Source organism: Symsagittifera roscoffensis, chromosome 1, assembly GCF_963678635.1.
Source record: "Symsagittifera roscoffensis chromosome 1, txSymRosc1.1, whole genome shotgun sequence".
Lineage (NCBI taxonomy): Eukaryota > Metazoa > Xenacoelomorpha > Acoela > Convolutidae > Symsagittifera > Symsagittifera roscoffensis.
In genome coordinates, this window is record NC_087062.1 from 11014286 (window position 1) to 11034175 (window position 19890).

The following is a 19890-nucleotide window of genomic DNA, read 5'->3' on the forward strand; positions in this document are numbered from 1 at the left end:
GGAAAAACTGAGAAGATAAGTCTGTTGCCCGATAGGGATGAAGATCATAGGATCTGAACATGTTCCATAAGCTGGCGTTGCCTCATCAAGCGACCTAAAAGATCAATACCGAGGTTTTGAAAGATGAACGAAAGAAGTTGGAACCAGGAAATTGTCTGGATCTTGAGAGGAGTTGAGGAGGACAAAAATATGACAAAACTTTTTGTAAGCAAACCGAGTCGTTTCAGAAGGGAGACCCAGTTGCGTGGTTGAATCACACAGAGAGACAGGAGTGATGTACAGATCTTGGCGGGCTGCTATGCCAGCACCATCGTGGCTCTAGCAACCTCTCTTGTATTCTTTTGAAGGATTAGTAACCTGGTGTCTTTTGAGCTGCTAGAGTCCAAGTGTCAATTGGATACTGCAATGAGTATTGAAATATGGCCAGGGGCGCTAAAAATGTATCAAAAACAAATCAAAGGCTGGAAATAAGTCTAGAGAAATGGCGTTCCCATTAAGTAAAGTATGCGGGCTACCGATCAATGCAAAATCATTGAGAGGATCATTCACAGCGACTTTATGTGAAATCAATTCTACGTGCATATGCTGCTGTTTGAAGTGTCATGCCAGCGGATCCTGATCGAAAAAGCGTTTTCAGTTCCAAAAAAGTGAGCGTTTGACGTTTTTGTTCCGTCACTCGCACGACCTTTTGAAGAAACGGAGTTGCCTAGTACGAAGGTGCGTGGCGGTGCCTGGTACAAAGTTGGGACATTTGAGTGAATCTGGGGAAGATAATTCTTTTGTTTGAAAAAGAAAAATACAAGCACTTCGAGAGGCAGAGCACAATGGGAAAGGACAAGAAAAGAAACGAATTGGGTTCACGCTAAAGAGAAGAAATTTAAGTCACTCCTTGATGTATATGGCGAGAAGAATATCGAGAGCATCAATTTAACACAGGGAGATTCTAGCTGTGACTGTACGGCTCAGACATTTTGGCACCCCGTGAAATTCAGCTCCATTGGGTTGTCGGATCATCATGGTAAATTTACGGTATTTGCTGTAAGCTCTATCCTAGCACGTCGATGGGTTAAAACGAATTTTGCGAAGTATCGAGAGTCGAAATCACCCCCGAAGGAATCCATACACGCTATTGGTTTCAGCCGGAGGCAAGAGCAATTCAAGACTACTCGAACGGCATTTGCGATACCTACAGTATTGAAACGTATATCGAGTCACATGAGAATATTCTCATGTTTCGGGGCACTGCTAACATCCCGGTTGCACACTCTGGTTGAGAATCACATTAGTAAACATTCGAACAATCTGGACTGCTTTTGGTTGAAATCGGTCCGGTAGCTTTCAATCGACCCCTTTTTACACGCCGAAATAGGGTGATGACTTGGTGAATGCGTGAGCATAAGTTTTCACACACGTTTATTTGTCGGAATAAGGATGTGAGATTGAAGGTGCTGCCGAACCACGCCTTGAGATAACAGAAACAGAGGAAGTGGATGCGGGCTTATGACCAACAGAACGCAGGAGAAACGATTGTGACGAGCTCTGAGTATGAGATGGAATTATCACAGCAGATCATAGAACAGCAGATGTCCAGGTTCAAAACAACGAAAGCTGGCTGAGCGAGTCTGAACAACATCCAGAGAATTTTGAGTTTGAGACAGAATCAAAGGTATTGTACTTCAATGAAACTTCAAAGTAAAAAAATCTCAAAAAACAAATCACTTCAAGGACAATCACAAAAACTTATCTTAATATTTCTATTGATCTATCGAAAATGCTGTGACAATTTTATGATTGAACTAATTGAAATAAATCCTTTTAAAAGTTCGATAGTCAGATCCATATGCCGGTGGGTGCCGATCATCATCGCCGTTTTGCTTCAACATGACATTTTAATAACGCTATGATTTTTTCGGATGAAGATAAAAATATTCATGAGAAGCAAAGTTTTGCAATTGACTAGTGGCACTGTAGATCAACTTCTTGATGTTCAGAAGGCTCACTGACGATGCGCGATGAGTACATCGACACTAAGTCCGGGATTATGTGCCAGTCGGTCATCTGAAAAAATGTTTGATTTGTTTTGGCTCGACGTTTTTGCAAATTTTGAATTAGCCTTGTCTTCTTTAAGTTTCTCGCGACAACTGGAATACGAAAGTCAGAAACCTGAACAACCAAAAAAAATTCGGAATAAAACGGTCCAGAATCAAGTTGCTATTCGCAATTTTTTCGTAAAAATTGTACTTGAGTAGAGTTATCTTGGTCCTCAGAGAGAAAAACAGCTGAAAGTGTGGAAACGAGAGTGCAGACTATCGAGGAAGAGCCACCTTGAATGTGATGGTTTTGCCAGTGTAGTGAGCTAACGGCCAAGAACTGTTTCAGCATGATTATTAAATATTTTGTTGAGTGTTAGATTAGAAGTTCTTCTGGAATTATAATTGATTAACTTGTTCTTGACTGGAGTTAATTCCTGAATTGTAATCCAGATTGTGATTACTTGAATTCGTTTTACTTGAGTAAGGTTGAGCTAAGGTGAGTTTTAGAGTGATCCATCTGAAAAAGATCACATGTACACTTTCAGATGGATCACTCTAAAACTTTCAGATGGATCACTCTGGATCACCCTAAAACACTGAAAAGGATCACATGTAAAAACACCCAGGAGCGCCATAAAAACACTATGTAACAGTCGCCTACTTCGTTCACATATGAGGCTTAAGAAGAATAGGCCCTATAACCATTGGCTCAGGAGTCAGGGACACTATCTCTCGTGTTTTTCTACCTCAAAACGGTCGGAGCTAATTTGGTTCGCTTGCGACATGAGACTAAAAACCCGTTACAGCTTAAAGGCCACTACCAAAATACCCCCACTCTAGAAAATAAGAACGTCCCGATACTTAGTTCTCAAAATACCCAAAACACACGAACGCCGTTAAAAACAGGGTAGGAACAATCCGCACAGTTACTTTTTATTAGACAGTGGAACTTTGATCCATTTCAGATGGATCAACCTAAAGCTCTCCTTATCTCAACATAACAATCATAAAACACACTCAGGAAAATAAAATTGAGAACTCACATGTCGGCACACTCGAGAATTAGAGGTAACTAAATTAGTGAGCAACTCGAGAATTAAGTATGATAACTTGAGAAGTTTAATACTGATTAATTTCAACAAGGGAAACATTTTTTTACTCAAGAGTTTTGGTCTGAACCATTGGAACACCCCAGCTGTCCGCTTTTCCACTGAGGGTTCACTCTAGTTCAGCTCGAATAAATGTATTCTCCTTCGGTGATCACTCTTTCTCCTCTTTCAGGATAAGACGGCTCTACTCGCGTTTGTTTTGTATCTGGAAATTGCGAATAGCAATTTCCCGCTGCTTTTTCAAGTACTTTTCCGCGATTGTAAGCCGGATGTTCTGATTTTCTGTTTCTGAGATTTTTAGTTTCCGCGAGAAAGTTGAGCATGACAGGCTCAATTCGAATTTTTGAAAAATCAAATTTCCTCCCAAAATTACGTGATTCGTATTGCTCAAGGTCAAACTTCCGAACATGACCGACTGGCACAGTCATAAGCGAACAGTGAATTGGGCTCGAACGATTCGGTGAGGTACGAAGGCACAAAAGATAGTTTCCCTGAACCTTGGGAAAACTGTTAATGGGCCCATTTTTTAAACTAAAACAATACGTAAGCGAACGACTGCTTTACACTACTTTACCGATTTTTGGGTGAGCCTAAAAATTCCTGTAATCTACTTCCTATAAATCACGGCGTTCTAAATCTTGACTCAATTTTAATCAATGCTATATATAAATGCTAGTGACAACTATCTCCCATGTTTAAGCATGATAACTTTGCATTTTTAACGAAAGAATTTTTTCATGTTCAAGCTATATCATGAATTTCAATGCTTAAGAAAAATTTTTGATCAGTTTTCCGCAAAGTCATTACTTTTTGAGTAATATTTTTTTGAGGCCAAATTACGATTGTCTGTCTGTATTCCTGATTTTTAATTAATATGAAAATGTCTGTCTACCCGTCTCCTAATTTTGTAACTTTCAATTTGGTTTCGTAGATTCAGTTCGAAATAGTACTAGTATCAAACGGTTTGTCTCCAATCTTTCTTCGTCTCTGTTTTTATCTGAGTTTTCTATCTTCTCTGTCTTTGTTTTCGACTCTTCTTTTTCGATCTTTTTTTCTATTTTTTTTTTCACTCTTCTTTTCTATCTTTTTAAAAATCTTTCTTTCTTTTATTGTTGCTTCATTTTTGTTCCGTCTTTTTTTGATCTTTCCATCTTTTTTTTCTTCTTTTTCTTTTGTATCTGTTTTTATCTGAGTTTTCTATCTTCTCTGTCTTTGTTTTCGACTCTTCTTTTGCTATCTTTTTTTTCTATATTTTTTCACTCTTCTTTTTTATCTTTTTCAAAATCTTTCTTTTTTTTGTTGCTTCATTTTTGTTCCGTCTTTTTTTCATCTTTCCATCTTTTTTTTCTTTTTTTTTCTATTTCTTTTGTATCTGTTTTCAATCCTTCTCTTTCGATATTTATTCGATTGTTTTTCTATCTATCTTTTTCAATCCCTTTTCGATCTTTTTACTATCGAAATAGATGGAAGGAATATCCCTTTCGTAACCGGCTATTTCCCTTTTTTTGTTTCAGAAACCCTTAAGCTTTGCTTAAAAACCATACCATTTGTGGAACTTTGAAAGATAAGCGGTTTTCCTGCATCAGTACAACTTAAATGGTTTTATGATTTTAAATACCCGTCCTTCGAAATATGTTTTGTAATGTCAGTTATATATTACCAGCTCTGAGTTCGTATAATTTCAGTTTTTTCTTTCGTATTATTTTAGTTATATCGGCTTAGTGGCCTTATATTGCGTCGTTTGATAAGCAAAAAAGCGTGCGTTTGTTTTGTTAGTGGACTTTAATCGTGTTTAAAGTTTTCACTTTCTTTTCTCCTTGAGTTTATTGACACTTTTCCAAACGGCTCTCTGTTGGTTATGTTTTTGCAAGTTCTTCACCTGTGCTAAAAATTTGTTGTATTGTTTTTTGAGTTGTTGTGACTATTTCTTAAGATGTTCGACCTTTTAATTTTTTGCGTGTGTGAAGCTATGTGTTTTTTTTTCAGATTAAGATATGAAGAAGAGAAAAAACGTTGAAAGGAACTTAAGCAAAGCGAAAACTGACATATCGAAGTTTTTGAAAATCAATCAAGGCATTGATGCTTCGGAAGGGTCGGAGCTCAAGTCTGGTGGCAGCAGAAAAGAATACCAACCAGACAGAAAGACTATGAGAAAACAAAAACGGCAGAAGTTGAAAGAAAAACGAAGAAAATTCCATGAAGTAAAACAAGGAAACATCAAAGTGCACGAAAACCTTGAGAAGAACAATAAAAAGGAATCAAAGCATCGGACGACCAAAAAATGTAAATCAAGCTCCAAGCAGTCAAAACCAGCTGCTGCAGTCCCAGAAGAGCTTGAATATCTCGATGACGGCAAGCTTATAGATGATGCAGAAGTAAAACGATTATCAAAGAAATTGAAGATAAAACCAGGCAAAGTGCCCAAGTCATTCTACGAAGATGGTGATCTGGGCACACTTTTGGAATTATGTGAACTGAAATTTGAAAATGAGGGGCTGGTTGATTTCAACGACAAAGACGTACAGAAAGCAACTTCACTCGGTAATGTCGACCAAATGTCCGATGATGCAGATGATAATAGCTCTGATGAAATTGATAGTGATCTTTGCGGGTCAGATTCGGACGACGAGGAAGAGACTAAAAGCTCTTCATTAAAGCGAAAAAATCCAGAGAGAGAAAAAGTTACCCAGACTAAAAAGAGCAAAACAAACGATTCGGAAAAGGAAACCTGTATCAATCAAGATGAACTTAAACCTAATAAAAGAAAGAGCAAAGCTACAGACAGTTCTGATAAACCGGTGTCAGTTCCTGTTGAAGTAGGTCTATCTGCGACTGAACATACCAATTTGAATAATGACGAAATAATGGATGAAATAAAACCAGCAAAATTTGATCCCTATGCTGGAGCTTCGAAATTTTATGTTCCGCCGCAAAAACGACAATATGATGTAACCGCTGAAAAGGTGAAAGATTTTGACGCCATGGTTCTGAGTGAAGACTTCAAGCGAATCTATAAGCAATGTGTGGGGTTGTTTAACCGAGTAAGCGAAAGCAACTTGAACACCATTAGTAAACAGTTGGAAGGCTTGTACACGAAGTTTGGGACCAGTGAAACGAATGTAGCAGTAAGCAGGGCTGTGATGAGTTTATGCTGTCAGCCATTTCATGTTGCTGACAGATTGATATTCGAGAAAATTGCCATGATTGCTATTGTACATAAAAACACGCAAACAGACGTGTCCGCGCAGTTCACGCATTCGGTTTGTTGGAAACTGATTGAGTTCTGGCAATCAAATAATAATGAAGATTCGGAAAAATTGGTAGCAGATAAAACAGGTGTAAACTGTATTAAGTGTTTGTGTTATCTCTATGATTTTGGGGTATTGTCTAACAAACTTGTTTTCGACATTATTCGGAAATTGTTGGGCGATTTGTGCCAGCCGAACATAGATGCGTTGTTGGCTATTGTTCTAAATACTGGCTACAATCTCCGGAAAAATTGTCCGTCTGATCTTAAAGATATAATTTTAAACATTCTAAAAACTGGAAACGAGCATCTAAAGTCTCTAAGAGAAACCAGCAGGCCAAAGTTGGAACATTTCTTGGACTTAGTGACAGCCCTGAAAAATAACAATCGTAGAAAGTTAGAACTAGTTGTAGATTTGGACGCATTGGTTGCAATTCAAGACTTAGTTTCCGACCTTGCTTCCCGAAACACGTCGGATGGAGGCGGAACTGTAAATGTCTCACTTGAAGAAATATCGAAGGCAGGTGCGAATGGCCGCTGGTGGAATTTAGGCACCAATGAAGTAAACTTAAACCCAATTAACGACTCAAATGATAAATTAGGTCATTCGTCTAATGAAAACGATGAACTTATTGAGCTAGCGCACAAATGTGGGATGAATACACAATTCCGCGAAAGTGTGTTTTGTGCTATTATGACTAGCTCTGATTATATGGAGGCGGCAGATAAATTATTTCGTATGAATTTAAAGAAACATGCCCGAGAAATTCCACATATCGTCATCAAATGTTTACTGCTCGAGGAAAAGTTCAATCCATTCTATTTTCATCTATTGAAGTCTTTCGCAGTTTACGAAAAACAGAACAAAGTGGTATTGAAATTTGCAATTGCCGATAGGTTGAAGGATCTCAAAATGATGAAAAACAAATATGAAATGTCTGTTTTCGCCGAGCTGCTTGTCAAACTTCTTTTCGAAGATATGATTCCAAGCAACCTTTTATCGCTTTTACCGATCGTCAACACGACGAAAAACTCTGTCTCGTTCGTAAGGATATTTTTGAAAAAGTTCCTTTTATCAAAAAGGACACTACTGAATAGTTTTCTGAAGCGGGCTACAAACTCAAATGACAACCAATATCTAATGAACTTAAACGTTTTGACCAAGCAAAACATTATAGAGAGGTTTCAGAAACTGAAAGATTTGAGCGAATTGAAGTGTAAACTTTTGTTAAATGGTAAATTTGTGTGTGAAGAAATTGATAATTTATCATAATCAAAATTTAATTTTTACAATCAGTGTCTTTAAAATGATGAATTTTTGTGGTCAGGTTGTAATATCGTTTCAATTCAGTGCAAATTATTGAACCCTTCTCTCTTCGAAATTTTTTTAGTTATAAAATCCAAATCCTTTTTTGTAGCTTATAATCGGTTCATAGAAAAAGTTCGAAACTATCATTGAACTTGATATGAGTTTTGTGTTGTCTTTTTGTGATTCTGTTGTTGTTGACGGAGTGCATTTATTAGTAACTCCGGGGTAGAGAGTGAATGACCTCAGTGAAGAATTGTGCGAACTCCTCCTGGGTGGATGCCAGTGGTCGCCCCTGCCACACAATGCTGCTGGATTGGTCATACACTATGGATATAGTGGGCACTCCGATCAGGTTGAACATTTCTGGACAAAAAAATACACGTCTCAAAATCGAATAAAAAGGGATTAAGTTTTCAAACATTTTTACTCACAGGCGAGCTTCACTTTGAAAACACTAGCAAGAACACGACAAAAACAGCTCTTTAAAATTCAATAAGAAAAATTAGAAATAAGCCTAGAATTTAAAAAAAAAATTGGTTACGTCTCGGATTTGAACCTGCGACCTAGATATTATGAGTCTCACACACCAAACACTCAGCCACGGACGCGTAATAGGTAACAAACACTAGCCACAAATAAAGCAGAGAATAGATGCTATGCAATTTCCAGTGCTGCAGTGAAATTTCCAATTAAGTGAACACTTTCAATGAACATTTCTATTTGCGAGTTAAGTTAGAAAACAAGAAGGTTCTTAATAATACACTACGCTGATCGGTAGTGTAAAAAACAGGAAAATTAAATACCCAGTGAGAACTCGACAATGAGGCCAGTAATCTGCACTATAAAATGGTTTAAAACTCGAAAATTTTCTGACTATTTTTTCTCAATTTCTAAAACATTTTTTGGGATCTTGAATATCGACTCAAAGGGCTTAATACGATGCTTACCACATCTGCCCTGTACGAAATTTCTTGAGGTGCCTAAAATTGAGCGGAAAAGAAAGCCACTCAATAGTTTTTACTGACTTTCGGTGATGAAATCAATAGAAACAGCAAAATATTTCAAATTACTTTCAGTTGGAGATACTTCACATTGCGTGGTTTGTCTAAAAGTTATTGTTCCGAGCGCTCTCTATCGAAGGCAGGAACTGTGATCTAGCTTGGGTTTTTACATGCCATTTCAGGAATCTGAAAAATCGCTTGTAGAGGGTTAAAGGAAAATTATTGAAGCCTTACAGATCAAATTCCTAAACAAACTTAAAAAAACATGCTATTATGGAAAAAATATTAAGTAGTGTCTGAATATTTCCGTTTTTAGAATGAATTGTAGAAAGAACTAAAAAAACTCTTTCACCTTTTTGAAGCTCTTATCTAAGTTAGTTTTGAGCTTGTTTTCAATCCCTCTTGCTATACAAAAAAGTAGAAGAAAAATTTGGAAAAACAATAACAGTTTCCAATTAAGTTCACTGGGCGAATTTTTTCTCAGTGTTTTTTTTTTCACAGTAACTCCGGAAATGAGCTGATTGTTTTTATGACCATTTGCTTTGAATCAAACTGCCCAATTATTTAGATACGGTTTCCTTGAAATAGATGTTGTAATATCAATGTAGGCCAAAACCCTGAGTTATCGGGAATTAATTTTGTTTTCCCGGAAACAATTTTTCTTACAAATTTAAAAAACTATTTAATCAATAACAATATTTTCAACAAAGTGTTTTTGTATTTTCCTTTGCGCACGTTTTTAAGAGTCGATGAACGTAGCTGAGACTGATACTGGAGAAAAAAGTAAGGCAACAAGAGAAATTAAAAACAAAGTGAGAAATTTAAAGTCGAAACAAGACTGCTCGTATATCAGGGCAAAGCCCTGAATGTTCCGACGGTCCCTTAGTTCATAACGAATAGTTTTTGGGGAAAAAAAATATTGAAAACCTGTACATTTTCAACAACATCAAAGTGTAAAATTTTGAGTCGTACGAAAATAATACGACCAATTCGCTAGCCTCAATTCAATTTGGAACGATTTTGTTGTGCAGGATAATTCACCACGCATAAATAATTCGCGTTACGCTCTCAGCATTTTGAATAAACTCTTCAAATTGCGCATAATTTAGTCCAGAACATGGCAATTTTCAAACCCACAGAACCTTACAAAAAACAATCGTAGGCAAAATATCTTTTTACATTTGAACTCAGGAAGTCGATATATTCAATGGGGTTTTAAAAATGTTTGTTGAAAATTGTTATTTCGACCGGTGAAAATTGACTGAATAAAAAGTCACACCGAGCATAAATATTCCGTTTTCTCCGTAAAACGAAACAATAAATTGATTACTATTATGTTAGTTTTTGGCCCTAGATTTGATGTACCTAATTATTTTCTGAGAAAACGTCAAAGTTTTTAAAAAATTTAAAACTCTAAAACTAAAATAAGCTTATTTCTTAAAGCTGTAATTGAAAAAAAATTTTAAACCGCTCGAGAAAAAAATTGCCTTAAAATTCTGAAAAGTTGCATCTATCAAAAAATTGAAATGAAAACTTTCAGTACTTACTGCTTTATTCCAGATGAAAATAGGCAGAATTTGTTCTTTATATGTGGGGAGCTCAATGTCTGTCAGATTTTAAGTTTTTCTGTTTCAATTGAGTCAGTCAAAAATGTGTTTCTAATAGCTGTTTGCACACAAGGAATGCAAAGATTTATTGATCTCGAAGTTTCACAGGGAAATTTTCTCAGTTTGAAAGTTATTTGGTTGTATCACTTTTTTCTCCGGTATATAGGTCGCGATGATTTTTAGGTTAGTTTTTTTTTTTGGTAAAATTCTTAAAATTTATTGAAGCTCAAGTTTACTTTTATCGCGGTTTGACTTCTGATTTATTCAAGTTGATCATTTCTTTTGTTTAAAAGAAGGCAAACTCCACTACGGGCAACGAAAGTGTAAATGTCACAAAAAATGTGATCAAATTGAATTATCAGATTTCCCAGAATTTTCAGAATTGAATTATCCGATTTCCCTGCGAAATAAAAAATATATCTGTTGATCAAGTTTTCTCAAATTGGGTGAACTTTATCAAAAACGTGTCAATTATAAGTTGTTCTAGAAATTCCAGGAGTTTTAAGGCACACTTTTTCTGCAAATTTGAGATTTTTTCAAAAAACAAGTCAGTTCTGTTCACTTGCATTCATTGACTCTTTTCCAACCGTATGTTGGCTTTGTTTCTTTATGTTTCATTATAGCTCCCTCCCCTCATAATGGTACAATTACATTAAGTAGGTCGATAATTTTTAATTGGGCTGGGGGCTATAATAGGTCGATCAAATTGATTTTCTAAACTCTCCCTGTACACTATTACGACCCTATTCAGAAAAAATTGTCAGCGCCGTTTTCAGGTTCTTTTTTAGAAGGTTTCGACTATTTTTTCAGGCGCTTCTACACGCTCCTCGGAAAAAGAAGGCTAATAGAAAAATTTAATTTGGTCTGTAAAAAACTTGCAAAGGAGGACGTTTGGGTGGTCCGAAGATCAAAGCTCTAGCGTTTGAAAACATAGTGTGAATTTAATGAGGTGAAAGAGTGCAATAAGGGAAAGTACCTTGGATCCTTTTTGAGGAAGCATTTGATGCAGGTGTTGCTGCCACTGATTTCTTCTCGCTGTTTTTTTGGGTGTCCGGTCTGCTCAGATCAATTACTCCACCACTAAGGGAGAAGCAGCCGCAGACGTGCTGGATGTTGTCAGCCAACCAGTTCTTCGAATCTATAACAAATTCACTCCTTTTTTTCGAATTCAGCGATATGCAAATTAATGTTGAAGTGAGATGCAATTTTAGGTTTCTTTTTAAGAGTCAAGGAACGTAGTGAAGACTTCAGTAAGTCTGGATAAATTTTTTTGTTTGGGGTTGATGATTTTAATTTACAGATTTTACAGCGGAATAATAAACTTACGTATTGATCCAGTTTCTCCGATTGGGTTAATTTCATCAAAAATTCCACTCATAAATTGTTCGTGAAATTCAAAGAACTTAAAGGGCTTATAATTATTGTTTTCTTTGAAATTAGAAAATCGAAGTTTTTTGAAACAAGTCAGTATATTTTTTCCTTGCGTTCATTGACTCTTAAATGTTTGTGGGCTATGTTTTTTGTACGACGGTTAGAAATGAGCCAGGACAACATTCGGTTCTTTGTTGTTCCTGTGAAACATCACATGACCGAAGGTCTGAATGGAAGAAAATTTGGTAATATATTACAATAGGTGGTAGATTCAATTTTAATGTTGTAACGCTCTTTGCTATACTTCGAAAAGCTTTTGTAATTTATTTCAAAAGCCAATTTTTTTGGCAAAAGAAGTGGACAACTTGAAATGACTACAATATCTATCATAGTTCTCAAATGTAATACATGCAACATATTCAAAGTTGCCAACTATTGTACCATATCACCAAAGGTTTCTAACGATTCAAATTGTTTTAATTTATGCTCGAGTTTTTTCAGATTTGTGAATACTCAATTCTGACAATTATCAATCAAAATAGTCAATTCTGATAGTCTTATAAAAACAACCAAAATTTTTTTCAATCGGTGTTTCCGTTTTTGATGATATCGGTCAGGAGTTTCAAGTTAATTTTATCAGTTTCGAAGTTCTATTCTAACTTCATCAGTAGAATTGGACAAACACGTGACTCTTACAAACACAACGCAATAAACACTCAGTGCAAAACTATACCTGATTCGTTTTTGTCTGAAAAAGAAAACTTTGTATTTAAGGAAACTGAAATCTAAAATAAAAATCCGCTCATAAATCAGTCGACGAAATTTTCTCAATCAACTTTTTGGTTTACGAAAATTATTTAAGCTGTTATGAGATTTAAAACTGCTAATTTGGATACCACGAAAGTTCAATTCTAATTTCATCAGTAAAATATTCGATAGAAGTAATAAAATAAGCATATTGGACAACATTTTGCTTTGAAAAATTGATCTAAAAACAAAGAAAAATCAAAGTTAGTTTTTTTAATCTTTCAGGTTTTTTGCCAAAAAATTACGGAAAGTAATTTAACTGGAATAAAAGTTTTCAGTGCTTGAATAAAAATTTAATGTCTAAATCTTGATATATTTTTCTACTGCTCGCTCGGTTTTTCGCTCGAAATTAGGCTAAAAGTAAACCGGTTTTTCTCGACACTGAGAAATTTTTTTGAAAGTTTTTTCAAATTTCAGTCGAGTCATGACTGAAAAGGTTTTATAATGATATAACAATCGTTGAACTCTTATTATTATTGAGTGTAATTGAACGAAGTGATGGTCAATTAAATAGGTCCTGATATTTGTTTCCAGGAAAAAGTCCTAAGTTTTTTCTCACTCAGATCTGATTTTTTGCTAATCACAAAGTGATAGGCTAATTTTGTTTTCAATTAAACTTCTAATGGCAGCGCAACAAACAATCCACTAAAAAACTTTCACGTCATTTGAATCTGAAAGAGTTAAATTATGATTTATCAATCGACCGATTCTGATGATTGTTTGTGGGACCTGATTTTGCGTTGAAAACAAAATTAAGGATAGCCGGTTGCTGTCCAAGTAGCCCAAAGTTCACACCATATTCATAAAAAAATATAAAAAGTTTTTTTAAGTTCTTCAAATAACGACGTTTTTATTGGGTGCGGTCAATCGATAACTATATTTTCGCGTAAAAAATTTGGCGAATTAAGCATGATCGACAACAATTGTCTTCAAAATGCAAATAAAAACAAAAATCGAAAAAAAAACATAATTTTTTTTTGAAATTCCCTCTTTGTCAAACAAGCGCTAAATAAAACATCCAAAACTAGTTTTCTTCCTGTTAATATCAAGTTATTTATCCTAAAAGTCTAAAAAACACATTGTTACTCGATCGCGTTATAATTTTTTCGGAAATTTTTTAATATTTGAATCACAACTAAAAGGGCTTTATGATAATTACTCACTCAACTCAAATGATTGTTTGTGGTAGCTAATTTAGCGTGAAAAGTAAAAGAAACAAGACTGTCGTATCAGTGCGAAGCCCTGAATGTTCCGACTGCCTTTTAAGGTTTATGGAGCAGCAGTAATAACATGAAAAAATGAAATGAAATAAAATAAAATGAAATTTTTTTTTTCTAAAATTTGAAATTTTTTATGAAAATCATCCCCCCACACGCCATATAAAGTACAAAAAAATAGAATTCGTTCCTTGTAACAAATCAATTATGGCAAATAAGCTTCGTTCAACCACAACCAATTTGGAACGATTTATAAGACGGATTAAATCTCCGCTTACGCGTTAATAGCGTGAATTATATATCGCGCGTTAATTGTCCCAAATTGGTCAAAATGGCAATCTTTAAACCCTCATAACTTTACGAAAAATAATAACAGGTGAAATATCTTTTCAAGTTTAAGCTCAGGACAACAATACCTTTTGAATGATATAAAAAATCCGTCGAAAATGGCTAGTTAAAAAGTCGAAATTTGTCTGAAGAAAAAAAAACCCACCCCGAGCACAAATATTCCGTTACTTTCGTATCGAAAGTCGGAACAAAAACATAGATTTCGTTCCTTGTAACAAATCAATTATGGCAAATAAGCTTCGGTCAACCAATTTGGAACGATTTATAAGACGGATTAAATCTCCGCTTACGCGTTAATAGCGCGAATTATATCGCACGTTAATTGCCCCAAATTGGTCAAAATGGCAATCTTTAAACCCTCATAACTTTACGAAAAATGATCACAGGTGAAATATCTTTTCAAATTTAAGCTTAGGACAACAATAGCTTTTAAATGATATAAAAAATTCCGTCAAAAATGGCTAGTTAAAAAGTCGAATGTTGTCTGCAAAAAAAAAACTCACCCCGAGCACAAATATTCCGTTACTTTCGTATCGAAAGTCGGAACAAAAGTAAAATTTGCTCTCCATTTTCAATTGAAAAGTGAGAAGAAAGAACCGGCTTATCTCGGCACTCGAATTTATTTTTCAGATATCTTCTGCTCGAATTAAGACTGAAAAAGGTTTTCATGTTAAGTGTTACGTATCACTGGGGGTTCCCATCCATTTGAAATTCGATTTGCGAAAAAGATCAACCAGAACTATCAAACTGAGTTAGACTTTGACAAAAGATAGAAAATTAGTGCAAATAATGAATTAATTTTTAATTAAAACCAAATCTAAAGTCCAATAAATAATTTTTATCCTGTTGCTCTAAATAATTTTATTGCAATTAGACTTTCCAACTATTCGCGTTAACAATTTTGATTTAACTAAGAGTAATATTGCAATACAAGTCAGAGTTTAAACGTTGAGTTTTCGGCCTGAAATCTGTAGCTCGGTAAAATGACATTTATAAACTTTTTTAACTTGTAAAATAACTTCGATTTCTTCTCGACGCTCATGTGTTGGACCAAATTTTCGAACATTTCCAAAGTTTCAATAAATTCTAGATCTTTTGGACACAAATAGTCTTTGACGAGTTTCTTTTCCAATTTCAAAAGTTTTATCATCGCTTCCAAACTTTCCGTGGAAATTTCCGTGTTCGGGTCTAGATACGAGTCTTCTTCGTGTTTATGCTGACTGAGACGTTCTTCGATTTGAGCCAATGTCGTTTGTATGTTCTCAGCGAACGAATCCAGGTTTCGGTTGTTGTCGGCTGTCGAAGTCCACCCGGTGAAACTGTTGTTCGTGAGCGCATTTGTTGCTGAGGCGTCGTCGGAATATTTTTCGCTCATATTTGTGCGTTTATGCTCTGCTTTTTCTTGTTTTCTTTCTTTCTCGATCGAAAGCTGCAGTTGGTGGTACAAAAGTCGAGTTAAGAGCTTCATTTATAATATTTTTATGAGATACAGAGTTTTGTGCACTGAGTTATTACGCTCGTAAGGCCTGAATTCACAAACGATAATAGTTAGTTTGTTTTTAACTTGAATTGAAGTTATGAACTTTTAAATTTAATCTAAAATAAATGTTGGACGGTAAAAGTTCAAAATATCCAGAGATTAAATTTAGTTGGGGATAATATAATGTTAGTGGAATTTATTTTTTAATGAAAGTCAAGATTGGAAGAAGTCAGTGTCATTTGCACAGAATTGTATCGGTTCAAATGCATTTCAATTAGTTGAATAATAAATAGTTCTTCCTTTTTGAGCAAAATACAATTTACTGAATACCTTCTAAATGGGAGCACCATTGTAAGTGCGCAGCTTACAATATGAAAGTGACTAGATATTAATTTGAGGCGAAAGTCAGTCAATTAAAAATGTGAGACAAAGCTATTAAACTTTTGAAAATGTTCAAAAAAGTGAAAAACTTTGTGCATGTGGAGGTTTTGAATTGTCTGACTTTTGATATAACAAACATATCAATGTTCGACTTGTGGCGGACATAAAGTCAATGTCCATAATACATGACAGCTGTGAACTTTGTGAGTCATTTTTATTTACCATTTAACAGTGCAATAAATTCCACTTATTCTGTTTTGTAAAAAAATATCCACAGAACAAAGTTACCAATCAAGTTCATCAAATCTTTGGGATATTTTTGAACATGCCCCCCCCCCCAAATGATAAAAAATAAATGAAAATTTTTATTACGATCGGATTTTAATTATAAATGCTAGGCCGATAACCCGAGCGTTAAATTAACATAAAAAGGTATCCAAAATGAGAAAAAACGACAATTAAAAACGTATTTGGGCTCAAGTTAATGAAACTTTTGTGGGGAAAACGGCAAAAAATGGAGAACCGAGCCAGTTTGTAGCTAAATTAAGTGAACTGCTTTTTTTAGTCTTGTGTTATCTTGACTTTTTCAGTTATATCGATCTAAATTTGATGTTAAAACTTTTATTTTCTTTTTTCATAATTTATAGGTATAATCGAAATGACCCTATCTTTGTTGCTTCCTCCTCGCTAAGAACGGACTGCATTTTTTTGAGAATCCTTTATACTGTACTTAAAATATGAAGATGAATTTGCCAATTATATATCGGAGAGTGGACTTGAGTTGCAGATGTTGAGGTTGATCAGAGGGGTATGGGGGGGGGGGGGGGGAGGGGGAGGGGGCAGTGTGATCCCTTTAACCTGGTCAGGCTCAACATCTACTACTGTTATCTTTAACCGCCAAGACAAAATTGATGTCTTGAATAGAGTCGACTTGTCATACGAGTTCCAGCTAGCGATAACAACACGGTACTGGTGCGCTAGCTTTAAATAAAACAAAAAATCAAACACATGCAACCAGGACTATCTATTAAGACCAACCAGGAATATAAAATGGGATTAAAAGTGGACTGACCTTTGACAAGCTTAGCCACGTTGGCATAGTGCACATCCGGCTGTTCTCCGCTGCCGACACAGCACGTGATCAGCTTAGTGGACATGTCATTGGTGGAGGCCCACCTGGTCACGTGCCGGAACGTCTTCTGCGAGGAGAGACACCTGAAATGAGCAAGTTACACCATCTGCAGCTAGCTTAATTGCTTTGCTTGGTGGTTTATTTTAAAAAAATTGAGTAGTTCCAAAAGCTTTTGACAGAAGTCGTTATAGAAAAAATAATACAGTGCATATACAGATGTTTTCGTTGATCAGAAAACCAAAAAAAAAATGTTTATGTTTATATTTTTTAATGGCAGATGAAGCATTTCTCACCAGTTGGTGTAGAACAGAACAACAGTGAATCCAGACCTCTCACTCTTCTTCCTCCGAGCACCCCCCGGCCCACCCCCACCCACAGCAGATGAGTCATCTAGGGTGGGGTCATCAAACAACAGGTGCAGTGAGGTCTCGCATTTGTTGAGCACATCGTACACGTATGGGTTAGGCCATCTCTTTCTCTCTCCCCTGATTAGACCAGGGAGACTGGAGGCCTGTTGTCTCTTAAGTTTCGAGTTGCTCTGCTGTTGCAGCTCCTCGGCTGAAACAAAATTGGATATCGAACTATAAAACGATTGGGAGCGGCCTCGATATGCGGAGCGAAAACGAAAACATTGAGACTGTTATTGCCTTTGATTAAATAAGCGGTTACATGGCAAATTATTATTTATCTAAAGAGTTCAGTGCATGTAGAATCTTATCTAGTCGGCATTTTTTGGATTTTTCTTGAAAATGATCTCGTTGAAAAGTTAAATTAAAAACCAGTCACTAACATTGCAAACGAAAATGTCTAGACAATGTTTTTTCGATGCATTGATATTTATCGGGTCAATCACATGTTTCTGTAACTAAATATTAGGTTTCGTTAGCGTAAAGATTTGGTAAAGATTACAGTTCTTCTTTTGGATTATAGACATTTTTTCGGGTTAACAACTTGTTTAAGAAAATCACTTGAATCATTGGGGCAATAAGTGCACTCATTAACATGCTCCATTAGCATGCTCAAATTTTTAAAATTCAATCGATACCACTGAACTGTCAGACTACTGCTCATACAGTGCAGTTAAAATGTTATATTAATTCTCTTGGTTTCTAAGTTTTTTTTGGAAAACTTCAATTGTCGGTCGATTATGTATCTGTTTAGTAATTAGCAAACTAAATAGATCCAATTTTGTATAACTTTTGTTCAATTTTTTTCGATTAAAAATTTATTCGTTTTAAATAATTCCAGCCCATTTGTTTTTGCCATAGACGCTTCATGTTGCGTCTTAAGGAAGTTGATATTAAATTTTAAGGCCTGTGTGCTTCAGGGTGAGGTGATACAAAAAACTCTGAGCTTCAAAGCTTTTTCGCTTATTTTTTTGTGACCACAATTTTGTTTTCCGCTCAACGGGCCTCTACCTAATTTTTGTCGGCTTTCTCGTCGCTACTTAATTTTTGCCTGAATTCTAATTCCTTGCTTTTTGTGTTTGAATACATGTCTTCTTCAAATTGAAACTCTTTCTTCGAAACACGTATTAAACTTTTGGTAGAGACTGTTTCCTTTTGAATTTTTGATCAAAAAATGTTTGGGTTTGGTGGGTTCTTCTCATGTTTTTTTCTAACTTGTCATGCTATGTTTGTGATGTATGTAGTGCGACGCTTTGATTCACTTCTGTATAAAAATAACGAAGCAGAGGTTGTCAGGTAAACGAATGTCTGGTGGGGGGCATGCTCTTAAATCCGCCCCTTTGTTTCAATACGATATCACACTTGACCTTCTCCGAGGTGTCTTGGAGACAACAGCGGATTTGGGGGGGGGGGCGCCCCTCCCCCTCAGGGATTCGACCCCTGCCGACCCAAAGGTTTCCCCTTTGTACTATTAGGAGACATCCAATTTTGGCTGGCTGACCCTATAACTTTTCTAAAGGGGCCTTGGGCGCCAAAATATACTAGAAAGAAAGAAAGAAAGAAAGAAAGAATATATTTTTCCTTTTATAAACAATATATCAGCATAATTAAATTTACCACATTTAAAGCAGGAACGGATAGACAACGGGACCTGTTGGTCCACTAAAAGTCTACCCTTCTATTCAAATTAAACATCTCTAATGAAACAAATCAAATTAAACAATACGAGCAAATATATTTTTATTTAAATGCAAAAGCTACAGCTCGTGAAAAAAAAAAAATATATATATATATATATATATATATATCTATTTATAAATTTATGTTGACATTAATTAACTATCGAATTAGTACCAAACTTATCAATACTTCCAGGGATATTTATTTTGAAGGGGAGCGCGCGCCGAAAAAACGCATTTTTTTGTCCGAAATTGTCCAAAAAGTGCCTAAAAAGCTTTTTTGGCTTGTTTCTTTTAAACTTGTCTGCGGCCAGGGGCGGATTTAGGGGGGGGGGGCCATCTTCAGGGATTCGACCCCCTGCCCCCCTGCCGATCTTGGCCGACCGATCATAAAATTTTTCTAAAGGCGCCTTTGGCGCCAATACATACTAATTTTGAGGGGGGAGCGCGCGCCGAAAAAACGCGATTTTTTGGTCAACATTTTTGGACTGTTTTTTTTTCAAAATTTTGCATGCGGCGCAGAAAATTTGGCCAAAACAAGGACTAAAACGTGCTTAGGGAGAGCTCAAAAAATCAATTCGTTCGATCTAAAAAAAAAAGGTCGACAAAATTTTTTTGAAAATCCACCCCCCCCCCCCCTCGAGAAAATCCTAGATCCGCCCCTATCTGCGGCGCAGAAAATTTGGTCCTTATGGGGTCTTTATAGTGATTTGGGAGAGATCAGAAAATCAATTTGGTCGGCATAAAAAAATGAACCCCCCT

The 19890-nt window shown here is 35.8% G+C and overlaps 2 protein-coding genes across 5 annotated transcripts in view; one reads left to right on the forward strand and one right to left on the reverse strand.

Moving 5' to 3' along the window:
• The first annotated feature begins 5120 nt into the window (after positions 1 to 5120).
• Positions 5121 to 7694, forward strand: LOC134857251 (nucleolar MIF4G domain-containing protein 1-like). Its single transcript, XM_063873634.1, has one exon. The coding sequence runs from the start codon at positions 5137 to 5139 to the stop codon at positions 7660 to 7662; it is 2526 nt and encodes an 841-aa protein (XP_063729704.1). The 5' UTR covers positions 5121 to 5136; the 3' UTR covers positions 7663 to 7694.
• A 204-nt stretch (positions 7695 to 7898) lies between these two features.
• LOC134857250 (uncharacterized) overlaps positions 7899 to 19890 on the reverse strand; it is a 67667-nt gene continuing 55675 nt past the window's right edge. For 3 of the 4 annotated variants that reach the window (XM_063873633.1, XM_063873631.1, XM_063873629.1), the window contains 5 exons: positions 17336 to 17600; positions 16983 to 17125; positions 12411 to 12425; positions 11283 to 11444; positions 7899 to 8061 (listed from right to left, as the gene is read on the reverse strand). In XM_063873633.1, the coding sequence (XP_063729703.1) occupies positions 7910 to 8061; positions 11283 to 11444; positions 12411 to 12425; positions 16983 to 17125; positions 17336 to 17600 (737 nt within the window). In that variant the 3' untranslated portion in view covers positions 7899 to 7909. The remainder of the gene's footprint in view (positions 8062 to 11282; positions 11445 to 12410; positions 12426 to 16982; positions 17126 to 17335; positions 17601 to 19890) is intronic. The other variant, XM_063873630.1, reaches the window with a different exon arrangement.